This window comes from Pavona decussata, unplaced genomic scaffold (genome assembly GCF_977016875.1).
Source record: "Pavona decussata unplaced genomic scaffold, jaPavDecu1.1 SCAFFOLD_90, whole genome shotgun sequence".
Taxonomy (NCBI): Eukaryota; Metazoa; Cnidaria; class Anthozoa; order Scleractinia; family Agariciidae; genus Pavona; species Pavona decussata.
The window spans coordinates 161561-180462 of record NW_028145507.1 but is presented as its reverse complement, the minus strand read 5'-3'; the positions used below and the strand labels follow the sequence as shown (position 1 = coordinate 180462).

At 37.9% G+C, this 18902-nt stretch overlaps 2 protein-coding genes across 2 annotated transcripts; one reads left to right on the top strand and one right to left on the bottom strand.

Moving 5' to 3' along the window:
- The first annotated feature begins 3106 nt into the window (after positions 1-3106).
- Positions 3107-9403, top strand: LOC146474287 (uncharacterized). The gene is made up of 3 exons (XM_085117173.1): positions 3107-3585; positions 5730-5836; positions 6957-9403. The coding sequence occupies exons 1-3, from the start codon at positions 3327-3329 to the stop codon at positions 7827-7829; spliced, it is 1239 nt and encodes a 412-aa protein (XP_084973299.1). The 5' UTR covers positions 3107-3326; the 3' UTR covers positions 7830-9403.
- Positions 9404-9905: 502 nt separating this feature from the next.
- On the bottom strand, positions 9906-18902 carry LOC146474286 (zinc transporter 7-A-like). Its single transcript, XM_085117170.1, has 13 exons — positions 18733-18902; positions 18522-18623; positions 18314-18427; positions 16206-16293; positions 15416-15527; positions 14426-14536; positions 14216-14269; positions 13466-13543; positions 12701-12758; positions 12126-12216; positions 11597-11655; positions 11014-11104; positions 9906-10367 (listed from the first exon to the last, which is right to left on the bottom strand). Exons 1-13 carry the CDS (start codon positions 18819-18821, stop codon positions 10323-10325), a joined length of 1092 nt encoding a protein of 363 aa, XP_084973296.1. The 5' UTR covers positions 18822-18902; the 3' UTR covers positions 9906-10322.

Below are 18902 nucleotides of genomic sequence, written 5' to 3'. Positions count from 1 at the left end.
GCCACTTGATTGGTAGAGTACGAAAGTAACACGCGAATCTGCAAAGAAGCGAACTCGCGAGGTGCGAAGCACGCAAAGCGCGGGTTCTCGCGCGCGGTTTCATACCTGTCACTCTCCATTTCATTGTTCGCTAAGCCGGAATCTTTTGTTCATACGGTGGATCGAGGCAAAAATTGCTGCTAGGTGTTAACAGTGCCATTTCTGACATTAGAGAGGCAAGTAGCAAAGCGAGCCGACTGGAAAAAGCTTAATTGACTCGTGTGATAAGCTCGCCCTCTAGACTTTGAAGAAAGGGACAGCTGGCAGTCCAGTCCAGTCCAGTTTAGATTTTTATACATGAAAAGACGCTACAGGACCAATCGTGTTGTCAACGAGATGGCAATGACGTGTAAAGAATCCAGTCACCTTAAGGCCATTTCCGATTCTATGAACCTCGCTATGAAAGCGAGGCTAACTGCAAAGTTTTCATTCATATGCAAACAAAACTAATTTTCATATGAAAAGTTTTGCACTTAGCCTAGCGTTCACAATGAGGTTCACAAGGCAACTCGGAAATGGTCTGTTGCAAACAGTCATCTTACCAGTCTAGTGCATTTCATTGTATTAACCTTGATAAGAAGCGAGCAAATGACTTCAGAAGCAAAATTCACGCTGTCGTTGGTTTTGAGCCATTTTAAACAAACCTTGTTGGAAGGAAAGAAAAAGGGTTGTTTTGCGCCAATATGTGACAGAAACAATGACGTTAGGTTAGGGCTCGGGTGGAGATTGATAGCTGAAATAAATAGATGCTCAAGAAGGGAAGCTTCGAACGCGTATGTGCTGCGTTTCTTTAAGGACACATGTCCAAGGGTAGCTATCCGGCCCCAGTTGTTCAAAGAGCGGATAACTTGCTATGCAGCAGATCAAATAGTTGGAGTATATTTTATCCGCTAGATAGAGCTATCGCTTTTTGAACAACCGAGGTCTGACCGATAGCTCACCAATATGAACTTCTAGTAGAAAGTTTGAAATAAAAAAGACGAATAGACTACAAGATACAAATAGTAAATTCGGACGAGTTCTATCTCTCCGGGTACGTTAGTTGGATGGACCCCATCACCTGAAAGCGTTTCTCTACCGTATGAATGCTATTACGTTATGTAATCATTTTGAGGACGGTGCCTACTAATAGCGAAGTATTTTTGCACGGTTTATCACCATGCGGGAAAAGCAGATCTTGGTACCGGGTATTGAAATCCAGAAAGAAAATTGGGGGTAACCACGCATTTTTTAGAGATAACTAAGCAACAATTATTCTAAAAAGCAGCAAAATGCAAAGCAATGTGTGGCGTTTTTTTCCAAATTGAAGCTTTATTATCTCTGAAAAATGCATGGTTACCCCCAATTTTCTTTTTGGATACCAAAATCACTTGCTAAGTTCTGCTTTCTCCGCATAGTTTTAAAGCGCGCAAAAATATCCCTGTAATAGTAGGCACCAACCATAGGAAACCCGAGTATCTCCAGATGTGTAGAACGTATGCGCAGTAACAAAAGTAGGCACCGTCCTTAAACCAATCAGAACCGGCGGTTTTTGTTACTTCATTTCCATTGTGAAGGGCTAAAGAAAGGATGCGATTTAGATCAAAAAATGGTGCAATTTAGAGGTTAACTGTAAATTATCAACCTGATTGTCTTAATCATCATCGCCAATCCCATTTACGATAAAATACTTTATTTAACGTGGGGTTTACGCTTAGCTTGATCAGCTAGTTTACAGGTAATCCACGGCCAAGTATATACTAAAAATTAGAAACTAAAAATGAACAACAATTCATGGTATAAAAACTGTAAAAGCTTAGAACTTACAATACTATTTGCAAGGCTAAAAAGTTAAAAAGATATTAAAAGCCAAACGTTTTCGACTAATCAAGTCATTCTCAGGGTAAAAAAAACCGCCCGCTTCATGCATATTTTATATTCTTTAGGTGATTCCTGATAGGAACAGTTTTGCTACGTAAGAATGGACTTGTTTGTTCAGACTGGGGCTCCATTGTTGGATCATTAAGCCTTCAATGATTCTGCGCTTGTGAAAAGATTGGGCCGTACAAAGTATTCACCAATTAAACGAATGAGTTGGATTCTCGCGTAGGTGATGGGCAGGTTCAGAGTCATTAAAGGGGAATCAAGTGAGAATCATAGAAGGCTTAATGATCCAACAATGGAGCCCCAGTCTGAACAAACAAGTCCATTCTCACGTAGCGAAACTCTACCCATCAGGAATCACCTAAAGAATATAAAATATGCATGTAGCGGGCGGTTTTTTTACCCTGAGCCGGAATGACTTGATCAGTCGAAAACGTTTGGTTTTTAAATCTTTTTAACTTTTTAGCCTTGTAAATAGTATTGTAAATCCTTAGAACTTAGTAAGACGAAAAAAAAAAAATCCAGTATCGGTCAAAACTTAAGCGATCGGATTTTGTTCTTCATTTCATTAGTGCCGGCTTTAATTCTAATATCATTTGTTAGACCAAAGATCTTGCCAACAAGGAAATGCTCCATGTTTTTTCGACCGTCCAGGAGGTTTGGGGGATTCGTAACGATCACTATTTTCGTCATCATCGCCATTATCAAGACTAAAAAACAATCCCCATTTAGAAGCAAGAATTTCATTCACCGATTTAACAAACGTTAGAACTGCCAGCTTCTGGAATTGCTAGAACTGTCTTTTGCAAGTTAGTAAGCAGCACCACAGGAAAGCGCGCAGTGCTAATAGCCTTCATTTTACTTTTCTCAGTTTTAAGTAAGAACAGCATGATATCACTGAATGTTTGCCTCTGGAAATGCCGGCAACGTTGACCTGTTTTTCTCGTTTTATTGATACAAAAGGGTTTTTTTTAACTCCTTAGAAAGTAGTTATTTACTGAGAAGTGATGGATAGACTAGATTATACCAAGGGGAAAAAGTCTTCAATGTCGTTGTAAAATTTAAAACATTTTGACTACAAAGCAGTTTAATGCGTGATATGAAGCAGGTGTTATGCTCTGCTTTATTTTGTCGCCTCAGGCTAAAAGCAATCGTCGCTATGACAACAACTTGAATTGCTACTATAAAGTTAGTTACCATATGTCTGAAGTCATAACGCAAAGCCGCTCAATAATTGATGACAAACCACAGCAGGTAACCATTCACTCAACTACTGTTTGGAACGTTGTTGTGGGAACAAGAAATCTGATTCCAAGTCTTCGTCTCATCTCTTGATATAGAAAGATATTTTATTCTTGGCCGTAAAATCTACCAATTGTCGCGAACTTTAAATGCGTATTTAATGCGGGTTTGAAACAGAGAAAATGTCGGATCGCCGTTTGCTGTGTGTGGCATGTCACGATCCAAGTCCCGGACCAATAAGACGGTTATACTATCAAACACGCAAACACGGACCTTTCTTCCCAGTATTGGCGACGCTAAAACACAGCGGAAACGCTGGTTTGTTCTCAGGAGGCCGTGTGGCTGTATGCATAGGGTGTTCCAGTCATTTGCAAAGGCAGTGGATGGCTTATGAAAAGAATTGGACTCCGCTGGAGAAAAGGTCTTATACATTACTGGCAGGTATGTGAGTTAACGATGGAATAAATTCAGAAACGTAAATACATGCTGTATAATTTGGTAGCCTGTTTTCTCCTCTCTTAGCAAAGAGAAGTTCCAAATGAAAAAAAAAAGGTTTATTTTTTCCTGTTTTTCCCGTTAATTAATGTGCTAACTGTTTTAATCCCACCGCAATCTACGACCCTAGAACAGCCTAGAGCCTACATGGTAAACCACATCGGAGGTAATAACATAAAATAAGACCTGATGCCTTGTTCGGTTAGTGCAAATAAACTGTTGATTCAGCTTGCCACCTGAGTATTTGAATATTCCTTTGAGTGGAAATAATAGAATTCATTCAGTTTTCTTGGATGATCTTTTTCAGCTAGCGAATCAAATCTAGAAAATAGGGCACATCTTATTCTCTTGACATGGAATTAATAGAATAACGCCATAAATTCATTCCAAAACAGGCTCTTTTCAAATACCTTCCAAAGGAGTCGGCGTCTGAGTGGTTTGTCTGATAATCACTGAACTTCATGCAGTCTAGCTGCGGTAAGCTTGACTTTGTATGACCTGATTCTGACTTATGAGTCCATGGATTAAGTTCTTAAGTTCGAATTTTCAGGAGCGCCACTGTAGTAGTTTTCAAAAAGTGAAATTTGAGCACCCTTCGATGACGGCAAACTACTTAGAGACAGTGTTTTCCCTTTTTCACTAAGTTTTGTTAAGGATGTCATTTGCGTTTATCCTTCTAAAAGCCGAAAAACATTTAAGTTTAAGTTCATTTTACCTTTGGTCCAATTTTTACTTTCCTTTGTTTTGTATATGGTAATGTATGCATGATAATGAGCAGAGAATATGAAAAATAAAAATTGAAGCAAGATAAAATTGAACTACAGCATATATCTTTTAAGCATTATAAGTGTTTGACAAGATCGTTTAACGCCAAGTAAATTGATTTCAATCGAGGGCTGAGTGGTGTAAACGTACAATAAGACTTATTTTTATCCTCTGGAGTATATTTTGCTGGCTGATTTTTTTAAGGAAAGATTTGGTGATTTAGGATAAGAAAACGGTCAACATGATACGTTATGCACCTTTCTAAATAAATAATAACTGATACGCGAAGCTGACAGTTTGAAAGGAAAATTGTTCCTAAATTTGTGTCGTGTGGGCTTAAGTCCTGTGAAATCGCAACTGAATAGCTGGCACACACGTCATTGTGTCAGGTAATTAGTATATAATTAACGGCACCATTTTTGAAAAACGTGTGAAGAATTTCCGGGGCCATATAAAGGAAGGCTGGCTAGTGATTTTGCGTTGTTGTGGTATGGATTATACGGCAAGAACTGCATTTTCTTAACCGATTCAGGTTGTTTTCCGTAACTCATGACCCTCTTTATTTTAATATTTTAATAGTCACCGCCGTTGCATATTCAATCAGCTTCGTACCGTATTATATTGTACGTACGTGACGATGATTATCTTATTTTTTTCTTATGTTGTGTAGCAGCTGCTGTTTTCAAGATCTATCACCCTACAAAATTGTCTTGTAGGGTAATCATGATTACTTTACCATTTCTGTACGTTTTGTTTTCTTGATATGAAATGACGCCGACCTCAAAATAAAAGCTCTAGTGATCGGCGTAGCAAGCAAGTCGGTTTTGTTTAATATGGTAATGACCTGTAATGAAATGTTTCTGAATTTTTTCATAAACAACAGCCGGGCCGGACTTTCAAACCATTAAGCTACCAACTGCCTAGGACCTCCATTTTCATTGATCCGTTTATACTTACCATGGACAAGATGAAAAAACAAGGCTGATTTCACGATTAGGGAAACCGATATTCTAGAATCCAATATTTCGAAAGTCACAGCCTTACAGAACATTATCTGTAAAACAGCTACTATACAAAGTTAAAAAAACACCAGAGCTCAAAACATCAGCATTTTAATCTCTCCAGGGTAGCCAGTTTACCTTATCTACTTAGTGGTGTGTCCCCCCCCCCCCACCCCACCCTCCCCCTGATGTCATCACTTGCAATACATGTAACCTGTGAAGTATCTTCGCTGACGACTTTTGTCCCCTATATGTTGTCAGCGCATTATATTGCACCAGTGTTTCTATCTGAAGCCTTTCAGTTAACTCTTATATATGTTACAGCTGAAAGAGAGCACAAAGACGATGATGAAAAGGAAGTTCTGTTTGGTGATCAGGGCGCCAAAAGACAGTGGCAAAAGGCAGCCAAGACAATAACAACCCAACAACAGGTCAGCCTTTGAAACTCATCTGCGTGCGGGTAAAATTTGTAGGCAAAAGAGAGGGGGGGGGGGAGGGGGAGGGGCTGGAGGTAATTTGCTCCAATTAAACTTGTTTATGCGACTGGTGGATACAGATATTCGACTGCTATTTTTGTTTATAGTAACCAGTTTAGGATTTTCTTGTACTCTGCATCCTTCTACATTGCATGTAGCATAGGGTTAATAGGTTTGCTGACGAATTAACGAAATTTCAGTTGCTTATATCCCGCTAATACAAATTCCTCCGAATGAAAATGTCCCCAGACAGTTTTGCTTTGTGACAAACTCAAAGTTGCTTTAAAGTCAACCGATTCTAAAAAGGTCACTCGGCAGTCTCCCGGACCACCTTAAAAACGCATAGGATGCAGGATATTAGGCTAAGTAACGACAAGTAATAATCATTGCTGTTTGAGATCTCCTGATTTCAGGCTACCACTGTGCCGACCTACCTTACAGTAGTTGTAGACTCGTTTAGGGTATCTATTTCAACATCATATTTGATTTCTTAGGAAAGATTCGTAAGAAAGATTCTCTTCCACTGATACGAGTTCTGAGTTGTATGGGACATAGAGGATCTGGGCCAAGTTGTTCGAAAGCCGATTAGCGCTAATCCACGATTAATCTCGCCCATTCAAAATGTTTTTAAAAGCTAATTTTAAGCTAGTGGTAAGAAAACTGTTAGTCAATTGTCCAGTAATTAACCTCCAATCAAAGTTCTCGTTAACCAGGATTTGCTTAAGGAAAAACAACTGGGCCCTGAAGTTTCCTTTACCATAAGTTTAAAATCAGCTTTAAAAATCTTTTCAATGAGCGAGATGAAAACCTCAGTTAATTCTTAGTTAGCATTAACGTTAACCGGCTTTCGAACAACCGTGCCCTGGCGTTTGGTACAGGCCTAGTGGACCGTCTATTACTGATCCAGGTCCAGGTCTGGGCCAGATTCAAAAGTCCTCCCAAGTAAGATGGGTCCTAGGTATTTGTTCCTTAACAATAGACTATGGTTAAAAAACAATGCATTGGAAGAAATCAACGCATTCGCACATGTGATAGGGTTTGTTCGCTGTTTTACTTATTTTGGTTAACTGTTTAGGTCGTTCAACACCTGTCACATGACAATCACCCAAGCCCCGTCAGCAGATTCAGAATGGCGGCGCATCGAGTTCAGGAACATAGTGAACCCAATGCAGTTGGACCAAGTCTCCGAGATGTAGTGCAACTCGCTCGCGAGGCTAATGAGGAAAATCCCGAGGACTCGGGCGAGTTACACCTTCCGGCCTTGGCAAGCAGTTCTCCGGCAAACCGAATGAATTTGGGATTCCCAGAATTACAAGATACGCTTCAACGTAGAATGCGCGAGAGTACTGATATTTTGATTCGTAAAATAGCGGAGATTCAGTATGAAGAGAATCTAAAACAGTCTCAGGAAACTATTCGCGAGGCACTGGACCGTGTGAAAAAGGCTCAAGACCGAGCGCAGTTTGTAAAGAGTCTGGGACGAGATCTTAAGGAACGTCTTTACGGAGAACTTGAGTTTAGAGAAGCAAACAAAGGAATGAAGGATGAAAAAGACAGCGAAGAACGCGAGAAAAATGATCACAAACACAAACAAATACTACAAGAACTTAAGAAAGAAAAGGAATGGCAAAGGAGAACGGAGCTGATGATCGCAAAACAAGAAAAAAGAATTGAAGAACTGAGACAAGAAGTGAAGATCGAGATTCGAGGAATCATGGAAGAACAGAATAAACATTACGAGGAAATGAAACAAATGTTGAAGGATTCCAGAGCGCTGGTGCCGCACCATGGAAGCGATCACGCATATGTGAGTCTAGATGGGTCAACACGTTCCGGATCCAATTATGAAGAACAAATCCCAAGCAGAGAAAGAAGGCGTGGCAGGGATTTGAAGACACCCGTCGAGCAAAATTCTAGGTCAAGCACGCCAGAATTTTACATCCAATAAACTTCCACTTTTGATTTTGTTTTTCTAGTTTGTAGAATTGTGAAGATAAGTCAACTTTACAGCAAAGTAATTAAAACTATTGTCAGTGTCTTCTGTTTGGCGGTTTGGCCACAAGAGGATATCATGCAGAAGCTGTATTGACTTTTATAAAGTTGTGACCACATAACACGTACGTGCTGGGATTGTTGTGTTTGTGTCATACACAAACACAAACGTAAGAACCACCCTTTATAAATAAACAGAACTAGCCATATGAAAGTGACACCTTAGGATGTCATATATAGAGGGAGATATAGGATGACCAAGCCTTGTACAAAATATTTCATTCACGGAGTGAGGAGTTACAACCACCGCGTACAGCATCACAAACAGCACGACAAGAAAGTACTACTCAAACGATTCCCATTAAGTGGGTTGATATACAGTTTGGAGTTGTTTATAGAATTCAATATCTGACCAATCAACAACCTTGCTGGGTTTTCTGACCAATCAGCATAAGACTATTGTCAAGTGGCCTTATGGGAATTTTCCCAGGCTTTTCAACTAGTTGTGCGTGCTGGCTCGGTGCTGTGATTGGCTCATTATGTTGCAGTGCCGACGTTGATTGGTTGATATCAGGAATAAAGGTGGCCAGGAGTTAGTGGCCAGATATACGCAGCTATTTAGAGTATCAACTTTAGAGTTCAACAACACAAGCATTCTTCAAAGAGGTATAAACGGACCATGATTGATAACCGTGACGGAACTGACAATTGAACAAGGAAATTGTGCTGAATTTGCAGACTTGAACAAATTGTACCAGCTGGTTGAAAGGTTCACACATTTTCAAAGCAAATCTCCCTTTAAATCTCTCTTTGCTCTATTTTTAATTAATTGGGCTAGAAGTGTTCAGAACATTTTCGTTCCTTAATTTTCCACGCGTAGAAAACTGTATATAATCTTCTCTACAACGTAATATTTTTAGCTGAGTAGATTTTGCCTACAGCTAAGGTGTATTAACTTTTATAAAGTTGTCACTTCCACATGTGTGCTGTGATTGTTTTGTTCACCGTATTATACCAGAATTTTTAAAGTAAAAATAGGTATCTCGTCACGAAACATTTTGATCGACTGTTTGGAGGTACCTATTGAAAGTGCGTCTAGGGTTCCACCTCTCTGATTTATATAAACTTTTAATTACTCACAAGTCCAGTTCGTGCCTGTATCGTATACTACCAGTAGTACCTTAGTATCTTAGAAATAGTAAAGCAAGCTATGGTCATCACGAGTCGTGTGTCCTTTAGTATCCTAAGAAATATGTCTATTGCATGGAGTTCCCACGCGCAACTTGTAACCAGCCTCATTCCAACATTTTTTTTTGTTCTCTTTTAATCTCCGCTAAAAAACAGTCCTTACTTTTTGTGTTCCAAGTCGTACCACCACGCGGTCTTTGAAGCCAGTTGAAGGGAAAGTCTGGAGTGAGACAAGACTGGGGAGAAGCTAAATGAAGTTATGAAATATTTTTTATAGTCTTTCACTGTGTGTACTGTGTAACGTTTTCTCGCCTCACACACGTGAGGAGAATACACGCTTTCAGCGTGTTTTCGCGTCTCCTTCCGTAAATTTCAAAAGAGAAATATGACTGTTCTGAAGTCTTCTTTGCGCCAGTGCCGCCGCTTGCTTGACATGTTTCCCAATATAAACGAAAAAGTGCCTGATCACCGGCTTATATACCGAGCGCACTAGTTTGTATTTCTTGAGACGTTTCCCTGTAATATAGACAAGCTATTCAACGGACGCACAAGTATCACTGACGCACTCCCCCCTCCCCTCATCGGAATAACGCACCATTTAACTATAAATAGCTTGTCAGGACTTTTTCATCGAAAAGAAAGAAGAAAACAACAAAACAAATAGCAACCAATCGGCGATAAGTTTTCAAAAGTTTAACTATAATAATAATAATACTCTTTATTGGAGACCATTAACAGACGTAATGGATTATTATTATTACAATTATTATATTAAAACTTTTCTTGCATTAGTTGGGGTTCTTAAATTAATTTTGGGAGAGTTACCAAAGTAAAATTGACAAAATGAAGAGAAGATTTTTTATTTACATACAACAGCTGTATTATAATATATCGCTTCGATAAATTATTAATTTTTTTGTGCATACGTAATCAAATAACACTGTGGACCTTGGTCCGGATTCAAGGAGGCCATTTACACCAGTTATTTCATACCGCTATGAGTTTGTTACAAGGACATGTTTGATCCTGGTTTCTTTTCATTCACTGCTCGGAATGATCATGACGGGGGCAAAATTTCGTCACAGGATTTCAAAACCCATATAACCGCATTGTTTCTTTATCCCAGGGCTTAAAAGCTGTTAAAAAATAGCCAAGATGAAGTCCCAAAACTCGAGTTTAATTGAAAAGAATTTTTAGCGTTGGAGAAAAGGAGTCATTTCTTTGTTCTGTGTGATTCCTTGATGTTAATTCTTCAGAGATGTTAATAGGAATGTTCAATCTGCACGTAAAGCTGTTTCACACCAAGCTGCGGAAGAAGGAAAATCAAAAAGTCAATTCTCAGAAGGTATTTTTTGTATGTTAAAGTCGAAAACGACCGGCTAAAGAGAGGACACATAAACGGCATATAATCTCTGATTTCTACAGCATCAGGCAACCACCCCCTCTCTGTTGCTCTATCACAAGGTCCCCCCCAACCCCAAAGGATTTTTAAGTATACCCTTGTTGACAGGTGAAGCCTTCCCATAAAAAAAAAAAAAAAAACTAATATGGATCACTAGCCGTATGAAGTCATAACAAGTTTGTTCAAAGAGGACCCACATTGTCTGGGGTAGGGGGGGTTATTGAAGACACCACCTATCTCATGAACATTACTGACAAAATTTTATTGGTGTTAAAATTTGAGTTGCCACAGAAATGTTCACCTAACAAGAGTCAGCATTGCTAGATAAACAAGAAAAGTGAGGTTTGAATCTCATTGTTAGTTTTTACTGCTGGATAGAGGGGTGGCTATGCAATAAGGACACCATCTTTTGAGGTTGGGTGGGGAGGGCTGAAGGCAGAGATCACCATCTGTTTGGTGGGTCCTGTTTGAGTATAGTAGATAGTAGTTTTGACCACTTCCTTTAGTTTCTTGTGCCATAGTCTAGATAACAATGATGATGACGTCATACCTCCATAAAGATGTGATGAGTTTGACTGAGAATCTTGTGTGTGTCAGCGGTTGGTGCCACCAATAACCGCAGTGTCCCAATCCAGACATTACTAGCAACAAAACAGAAAAGCAGTTTGTTATTTGATATTTACTAAATTATTAGCAGTAACAAAATCAAATTCAAAATTATTACAGCTGTATTAGTATAATGACTTTAAAATACCGAAAAACTGTTTATAAAGCACAGCTCTGATTTCCTTTTCTTCACTCTGTGATTGGTTAGCAAAACTCGCCACTTCTCTACCAATGAGAAGTAAAACCATCACCAACCGTGACCTGCTTGCACAAGTTTCAGTTTCCTGGGCTTTAAGCTGGTTTCAGGTTAACTGATTGGTTCATAACGCTGTTCTTATCTACAGTGATTGGCCAGAACAATTTATTTACTGACTTCTGGTTTCATACCAACCAATTCAACTGCTATTTTTAGTCACTTTCTCCTATGATAGCAAAGTACTGTCATGACGGTTGCCAGCTGTCCTTGTTAAATCAAGGGATTCTGCAATGCCTTGAGGTTTGTTTCAACCAATTCATAATGACTGTACCTGCTAAGGGCCCAGAAATGAGGATCCTGAATGCTGAATACATCGTCCATTTGATTCACCTGTAAAATTAAAAGAGCATCATGAAAATAAGATTAGCCATGCCTTCTTTAAACAGGAAGTTCTGGTATAAAAGGGGCCTGGCCAGGCCATTCTCACCTTCAGTTGTCAATCAACCATCAGAGCGCAAACAACCGACAAACAACATGTGCCTTTTTCATCGGTTTTTACCGATAAAATTGGCTTAGTAAAACTTGACATCTTATATTGTTGTGGTGATACAGAACTATAAAATTTAGAGGCATATTTGTCACAACTGAACAGCATCTAAATTTGCATCTCACGCTCGCAAAGGTGCGAAATGAAGGAGGGGCTTGCCCTTTGATAGCGGAAAGTTAATCTAACCAAAAGTTAATTGTCAGCACAGTGATGAACAGAGAAGCCCTATTTTTAGTATCTCTTGGCAAACATATCTCATTATTTCATCTGCTCACTTTTTGAAAAGTTGCCCTAAAAGCAACTTGTTACTAACCCGTTGATAAGCAATATGTACATTCTTCTCTAATCCTGCAGGAATTCTCTGCATTAAAATTCCAACTGATTCTTTCAAAAGTGGGATTACACTACAAATATAAAATAGAAAAACCATCACTTTACTGACATATTTAAGTGCACTTCAAGGGTGTGAAATCAAGATTTCATTCAATGAGAAAAAGAAAGAAAAAAGAAGAATCCCACTTCAAACTGATAAATTTCTAAGATCTTGTCATAACACAGAAGGTGAGATTAAGTGGTGCAAGTGGGTGTCTGAGTATAATGTTAATGCTGCCGACAATAAAAATTCTATTTTCAACTGAGCTCAGACAGCTACTGAGATACAAGTGTCTTAAAAAAGAAATTGTGCCAATCCTTATCACAGTATAGACCAACAATATAACAACTCAGGGGCAGTGATTAAGGTTGGTGCACATTAAATTGAATTGGATTCCATGGCATGCCTAACAAGACTCTTCCATTTCTTGAGATTTTGACTTGTGCATTCTGCACACAAAATCTGCAAGAAAAATAAAAGTTGCTTGCAGCTTATGACTCCCTTACATGTCTCACCTAAACACAATAAGAACAGAAATAAACATGGAACAGATTGGATCGGCTAACATCCAGCCTGCAAATAGAAACACAAATTTAATAATACCCTCAATATTAATTAATTTTATCCAAGCTATGATATAATTAATGCGTAAAATGCCAGTAAAAGTTGTTCTGATTTATACAGTGCATCTCTTATATAATCTCTCAAAGGCTCAAAGTGGATGTGTCAGAAAAGTAGACTGCCAGCAGTTGTACTTTTTTCCACAGATCATGTGCGCAAAGTGACAGTAAAATTATACAAATTAGAAAAGTGAGTGAGAACAGATTGGGGAGCAACTTCGTTGCTCACTTGATCCATCACGTAGTACAAAACTTAGGAAAGGAAAGAGACTGCTCACAGTCTAACAGGAAAGTGGAGGCCTACAATAACAATAATAGAGGATTGAATCGTACTTACTAGAAGAGATGCTGTTTGGAGAGGCACAGTTGCAACAAAGAAGTGGGTTGGATGGAATAGGTTCGAATAAGAAAATGATTATTTTAAAAAGGATAACTTTTGTTTGCCCCATGAACCTAGTTTAAAGGCTTTAGCTCCCACAAGTCTCCTGTAGCTCAGTGGTAGAGCATCTGAACTAGTAATCGGAAGGTCTTAGGTTCGACTCCTGATAGGAGTGCTCAGATTTTTTTCCGAGTATGTCTGTGTCATTTACTGATTAAAACATCATTCTCAAGGATAACTTGTTTGCAGGGAATCCATTAAATATATACAAATTTTCTTACCAAACTGGTGTATAAGCCCTGCCGATATTATTACTCCTACACTCCCTAAAGTGTCAGCCATTACATGAAGAAACACTCCTGAATAGGAATTAAGAGACAATACATTAACAAACCATGAGGAAAATTATCAAGACAGTTTAAAATAATACACTCAGCTTTGCAGCCTACAGACATTTATTAAGAAATAAACAAATTTATTAAATATGGATATTTATGGATATTATTATACTTTTGTTCTGATCTAACTCAGCTAGACAATTATTGGCTTGTGAGCTCAGCAAACTTTTCTTGCAAGTGTCTCCAGGGCAGCCTATCAAAAATTAGAATGCCCTTGCATAGCCAATCAGATTATGGGTGCCTTGTGGCCAGTCATTGGGTTATGTTAATGCCATTTTAGCAGCCTGTGTAGGACACTACCAACAGCATCTTGTAGGATTTTGCAGGATCTCAGAAAATCCTTTAAGATATCGGATCATGTCTCAAAGTTGAAAGTCATGTCATAGTCTTTTCCAGAATTCTTGGTATTTTTTCAGTGCTGTTGTTACTCTATAGTCAGAGGTCACACGACTCTGAGAGGCCAATTAAAGAACTTATGTAGTACCAAAAGATTTTTTAGCAGAGCTACATGTAGGTCCAGTTATCAAAGCAGGTTTGAGCTAATTAAAAATAATTATTGTCAACTTTAAGTTTTCGACTGTTGAGGCAAAGAACAGTATAAAGCAATATGCTATTAAAGCACTATTCACTCACCCTCCATTATTTTGCTAGTGGATACTTCTTCTTTTTTTTCGTTGTGTGAACACCCTTTAAGGCAAAGAATATTATTAGAAATTATTAAAAGTTGCTTCAAACATCTTTGCACTTTCATCCAAAAAATTCTACCACCTAGTTTTACACATTTTAGTGCAAAAATAGAAGGCCTTACTTGGTACCCTACCACTAATCTTGTTATAAACACACCTGCATCATGACTGTGGTTATGTCCTCCATTCATGTGTGTGTGTCCATGAGAATGACCATGTGAGTGTCCATGACTGTGACCATGACCATGGCCATGCGAATGTCCATGTCCTGTCAATCAATCAATCAATCAATCAATCAATCAATCAATCAATCAATCAATCAATCAATCAATCAGTCAATCAATCACAAAAGCAACAAAACTTTGCATACATAACTTCAATGCCCATTTATTTATTAAAGGGGAAGTATCACGTAAAATTGCTGTCATTTCAAACCCAAAAATGTTTGTCTGTCAGCAGAAACAAAGAAATAATTGTCAAGTTTGTTATTAATAATTACTATCATCCCTGTGCAATAAAACTGTCGATTACTGCCTTTGGCAAGAGACAGAGTAGGCCGGTATGGATTGAAACTTGAAAATGTTAAGCTAATGTTTTTCAATTTCTCACATTTTTATTTCTAAAATGCGCTAGAATAGATCACGAGTTGTTCCTGTCAAGAATTGAGTTGATTTCTTTCCTCTCGTCATTCTAAAATAATAATTATTTGGCAGCTACTTGAAGGTCTTATTTCATCATTTTTAACAAAGATACCAAGAACCCCACGATACTTCCCCTTAATTCTTTCGTCAGCAGTCAAACATACAAGTATGTACATTACTTCCATCTCTTTAATCTCTATGGGTATATTTATTCACCAATTCACAAAATGACCAGCTCCCAGTTGGTTTGATAGCTCAGTTGGTAGAGCACTACACCAGTATCACAGTGGTCATGCAGGTAGGTTCAAATCCTGTTCAAGCCAGTGAATTGTTTGTGTTTATTTTTACAACTGGTTATTGTACACAATGTCAAAAAAGGATTGAGATATTAATTTCCAGCTCAGGGTATATTGCAGGTAATTGAGTGTAGCTGTGAAAACATGCCAAGCTTCTGGTTAACATATCACAAGGTTTAGAAAAACATATTCTACTGTAAAAATGTTTACCTGCGGCTGCACCATGATGGAAAACAAAGATTCCAATGAGATTAACAAAGAATCCTAAAACTGATACAACAAACAACCTTTCGTGTTTGACTTCTGGTGGATGAAGAGCACGCTGGAAAGTGAAAAATATAAGACAGTTTTCAATGTCATTTCAATATGAAGTACAATGCTTTATGGTCACAGTCTGTATAACATAATAATAATAATAATAATAATAATAATAATAATAATAATAATAATTTTTTATTTATATAGCGCGCGAATCATAAACAGATGCTCTCGCGCGCTTTATAGAGTCAAAGCTAGTGACAAAGTGCATGTGTTATGCTTTCATTGTACCAGAGCAAAACTAACATGGACCCTAATTTACTGGCACAGTTTGTGACTGTGACAAAAGACCACAAAAGTGAGTGTAATTTAAGAACAAATAAAGGGCAGCATTCACACTACACAGGTATAGCTTTGAGACCATTATGGGCCCGAAAATGGACCAGTTTGTGCTTCTTGCTTCTGAAGCAGGAACAGCAGGTTTAGTGTGAACTAAAGTCCTACACACAGTCACACAAATTCTGTTAAACACTTGAAAATCAATCCAGTACAGTGTGAATATACTGTGTCAGGTCACAGTCTTTCTACCCTTAACATTTTATGTAAAACAGAAATTAAGGTAATTTTAATTTTAGTATTAATTTGGGGTAAATGAATAAATTTATATGAATTTGATTGTACAAAGAAATCAGGGCAATTTATCGCATTGTGCTGAATTGATGCACTCACAGATTCCACTTACCTCGACTGCTTCGGAAAAGATAAAAAAAGCTACGAACACCAAAAACAATCCATTCACAAACCCAGCCATCACTTCAGCTCTTCCATACCTGAGAATGAAAAATGATATTTAGAGTTTGCCCTCTAAAAGCAACATCAGAATTTTTGCTTCAGGAAAAGGAAACTATGTTTTATACATTTGTAGTTCCAGAAAAAATCCGTACCCACTCCATGGAAGGTCATCGGAAATTCCTATAGGGAGGGGGGGCCTTAAAAGCCAAAATTTTTAATAACTTTAATAACTTCATAACTTTCTAACAGAGAGTTATGAAGCTACATGTAAAATGGAATTTCCTGCAGAGAGGAGTATGGATATTTTCTGGAACTGAAAACAAGAGATGGAGAAATCTCCTGTCATGCAGATTGCTAAGTTAATGCCAACATTTCTGTGTGGTTGTTCAATCCCAGCAGAAAATTGTCAGAATTAACAGAACCACATAACCAATGAGAATCCTGGCTGGACCAATCCATTTAATATTACATGAAGTATTTTAAGGTTACAGTATACCTTTAGAGGTGACTCTCATGTCCAAGCGATGTGGGGTGTCCAGTTTAAATTGTTGATACCTAAACCCCTATATCAAATTAAAGCTTATAGAGCTGGCTATCAAACTATACCAAGAATTTTGAAATAAAATGAATTGTCGAATTTCTCACAACCTCTAAATGTGAGCGTCCAAATCACCTTTTGAAAGCTACAAGTCAAAGCGAATTTTGTTTTTCGCTAATTTAAATTGCTCCTCAGTTTCAGGACCCAAAGCGCTAAAAAACTGTGTCTGCGTTTTGCCATATTCAATTGCAGTGAAAAGTTACAGAACATTTTTGAAATAGGATTAAAAAAATGTGGAGTGATTGTATTAAAATTGCTCTCTGAGAAAAAATATTTTGAAAGAAAAAATTCGCAGACAAATTTTTGTTGTGTAGATGTTAAACTAGCTACTGTCCAAATTTGAAGGCAAATGAACAAATTCCCTTTGAGTTCTTTGAAGTGCCCCCTTCAAGTGAAAAAATTGATTCGAGAAAACAGCGCTAAAAATTCGACAATTCAATGTATTTCAAAATTCTTGGTAGAGTTTAATAGCCAGCTCTATAAGCATTAAATTTGATAAAGGGGTTTAGGTATCTACAGTTTAAACCAGACGCGCCACATCACTTGGACAAGAGACACCTCCAAAGGTATATGGTAACCTTAAGTATTTAAATTTAATATTGACCTGTTTGTTATTAACCAACAGCTGGATTATTAAGGTCATGTTCTTGCAAAACCTATTTCAGTTTTATTAATAAAAGAGTAGAATCTGCTTGAAAACCTTTTACTCAATTTTTTTTATGTTCGTTATCACGCAAAAATTGCCACCTCTCAATCATAAGCGATGAGAATTCTTATCTCTCAAATGGTGGGAATAACTACTGACATTGCAAGACAAAAATTGTCTCAGAAGAAGAAGGATATGGTAACTTGTTTTTAAACAGTTGACTGTATCTGCCCTTTGCTGAAAAACAAATATTAATATGAAATGTACTTCTGACGGAAAAGCTGTCATGCAGACACCCTATATCCACATGAAATCGGTGTACAGCTGATGAGCGTTCTTAAAGACTTGGCCAAAAGTGGAATTTATTACTACGGCAGAGTGTAGCCCTAAGATCAGTATTACACCCAATTTTTTTCTCAGACAAAAGTTAATGGAGGTGTTTTATCATCTACCTGTAGCCATATATAAAGCTGTTCGTTTGACCAGTTTTTTATGGTTGGTTCGCTGTCATCTCAACAGGGGTCCAGTGTAACAAGATTCTTCACCATCAATAAATTCTCAATTCACATGAAAATTTAAATTAACATGTGAGGAAAGATGTCAAGTTAAAATGACAGCTTTCAGACGTCTTGAAAAGTAATCTGACTTCTTGTGGATAAAAAAATATTTGAATAAGAATCAGAAGTTCTTTTCAAGCGTCTGTTTCAATATTAACAACAGAAGTTATTTTTTCCTGGCTATATACAGCTGATCAATGAAATAATATATCAAGCTTTAAATGCCAAGGATAACAAATATAAAACAATAAACTCACCCATAAGAAAATCGTTCGTTTTTGCCCCATCTTGAAATAACTGATGCTATAAGGCCTGCTAAGAGCGCCGTACAGTCAAAGAACATGTGAAATGAATCTGAGATCAAGCCAAGACTGAAAAGAAACGTGATAATTTATTCCTCAAATTGATCTACAGTGAGATTTACCACACGAATACATGTTTAGTAAGACGCTTTATTTATATTACCTGTTGGTCCATATTCCGTACGTTAACTCCACAAACGCAAATGATAAATTAAGAAGAAGGAACAAGAATAAATTCCTTGAACTCTCGCTGGCAAATATCTCTCTATGAAGATCAAAAAGACGTAAAAAATTAACGTGAGTTCAACCAAACACATGGCCATTAACCAACTGGCCGGAGTGTTCTAAAAACAAAGGCTGTTGAGATGACTTACCGTAGCCATTCATATATTCGTGAACTAAGCCTCACTCCTGGTTTGAAATCATCGCTTTTGAAGCTGTCTTTACTTGTTAATGGAAGCATGCCGACATGATCTAAGCAACAACTGATCAGACACTCACTCGGCCGGCGACCTTCCAAACTTACGTGGCATTCACTTACAGC